The 1,713-nt window shown below is 49.3% G+C and overlaps 1 protein-coding gene across 1 annotated transcript in view; it reads left to right on the forward strand.

Annotated features, from left to right (window-relative positions):
* Positions 1-96: 96 nt before the first annotated feature.
* LOC109966245 (intermediate filament family orphan 1) overlaps positions 97-1,713 on the forward strand; it is a 10,981-nt gene continuing 9,364 nt past the window's right edge. The window contains exon 1 of the mRNA XM_020610952.1: positions 97-1,469. Within this exon, the coding sequence (XP_020466608.1) occupies positions 502-1,469 (968 nt within the window). The 5' untranslated portion in view covers positions 97-501. The remainder of the gene's footprint in view (positions 1,470-1,713) is intronic.

Genomic DNA, 1,713 nt, shown 5'->3' on the forward strand with positions numbered 1-1,713 from the left:
AATAATAATTTATTATTATTATTATTATTATTATTATTAACCATTCCACAGAAAAGAAAGAGTTAATGTTTCAGCGCTCCTCTACTCGCGTCTTTACGGTAGCGGTGCTCTTCCAATCCCGCAGCACTTGTCCTGCCTGCGGTCACATCTTGTTGCCAGAACTTCAATGACGCGGTGACACTGGATTTCTTTGTTATTCATTCACGCTCTGCGGCTTTTCCTTCATTAAATCGCGTTTATTTTGCAAAGCATCTCACCGGGGCCCACACCCAGTGTTGCCGCATTCCGTATCCATCCTCGCAGGCCATTTGGAGTCGCTTTTGGATGTTTTGTTGCGGATCTATGAGCCGTAGTTAAGACCTCTGTAAGGATAAGATTCCTATTTAGAAACTGTTAGATAATAACGTCGTGTGGTACGTTTGTTGTACGTTTAACAGCTGCTTCTTGTTATTTATCCAATCGTTGTCTTCTGTTGTGGCGAGACATTTTCCGTCCGTGTTCATGCCAGATCTGCAGCGCTTTAGTTTTCCATATCATAGCATGAATCCTTTGTTGGGGGCCAACACGCATCTCCAACACCAGCCACAGCCGATCCAAACGCCCGGACATCTGGACTCTCCCTCAGGCCTCCTGCCCGACCTCGTCTTTAGTGGACGGGACCCGGCGGCCTTCGTGCTGGATGAGCAGCCTGATCAGTCTGGGCCTGACCTCGCCGCACCCTCACAGACCTCACCCTACCTCCACCACAATCACAGCAGCCACTACCAGCACCGCGCTGTGCCGCATCCACCTGCAGCCATGGCACTCAGAAACGACCTAGGATCCAACATCAGTGTGCTCAAAACTCTCAATCTGCGGTTTAGATGCTTTTTGGCCAAAGTGCACGAGTTAGAGCGCAGGAATAAGATTTTAGAGAAGCAGCTGCAACAGGCGCTGGATGCCAACAAAGGTAGTCAAGGGGGATGCTGTGAGAATAGGGCTCATACCCAGGAAGCAGGTGTGCAGACTGGATTTGTTGGTACTATACCGCTCAGGCCTGGCTCCCTCCCCTTCCTCAACACCAACAACTCAGCCAGGAGGCCTACAACACTCTTCACACCACCACTCACATCATCCTTCTCACCTGCAGCTGCTGAGAACACCAGTTCAACAACTAACCCATCCATCATTATTAGCCAGTCCTCTCCCTGCATGGACTCCCCTGGTGCTGGCTCTAGAACTGTCTCCAATGGCACCATGGGCCCAGGCTGCTCTACCAACCCTCCTCCACGGTTCCTCCCGGGCACCATCTGGTCCTTCAACCACACCCGCAAGTTTGGCACCGGTGTGGAGCGTCTGACCAGCCCAGGAGTGTCCTGGGTGCACCCAGATGGAGTTGGTGTCCAGATTGACACCATCACCCCAGAGATCAGAGCCCTCTATAATGTCTTGGCCAAAGTGAAGAGGGAGAGAGATGAGTATAAACGCAGGTAATGGAATAAAACCTTTTATTTTTCCACTTTTAACAAGGTCTACAGGGACATTTCTACAGAGCATGGGGTTGTGCTTTAGTTTTTTTTTCTTGCTCTGCTTTGGAAGAGTGAGCTGAGCTGTGTTGTACCTGGTACTTTTTTACCATACTGACTCTGAGAGATGAGGCAGTCCAAGTAACTTCAAAACAGTGCTGATTTATTCAAAGGATCACAGGTAAAATTAACATTACACGCTCAGGTA

The sequence above is a fragment of the Monopterus albus genome, unplaced genomic scaffold, assembly GCF_001952655.1.
Source record: "Monopterus albus unplaced genomic scaffold, M_albus_1.0 scaffold107.1, whole genome shotgun sequence".
Classification (NCBI taxonomy): Eukaryota; Metazoa; Chordata; class Actinopteri; order Synbranchiformes; family Synbranchidae; genus Monopterus; species Monopterus albus.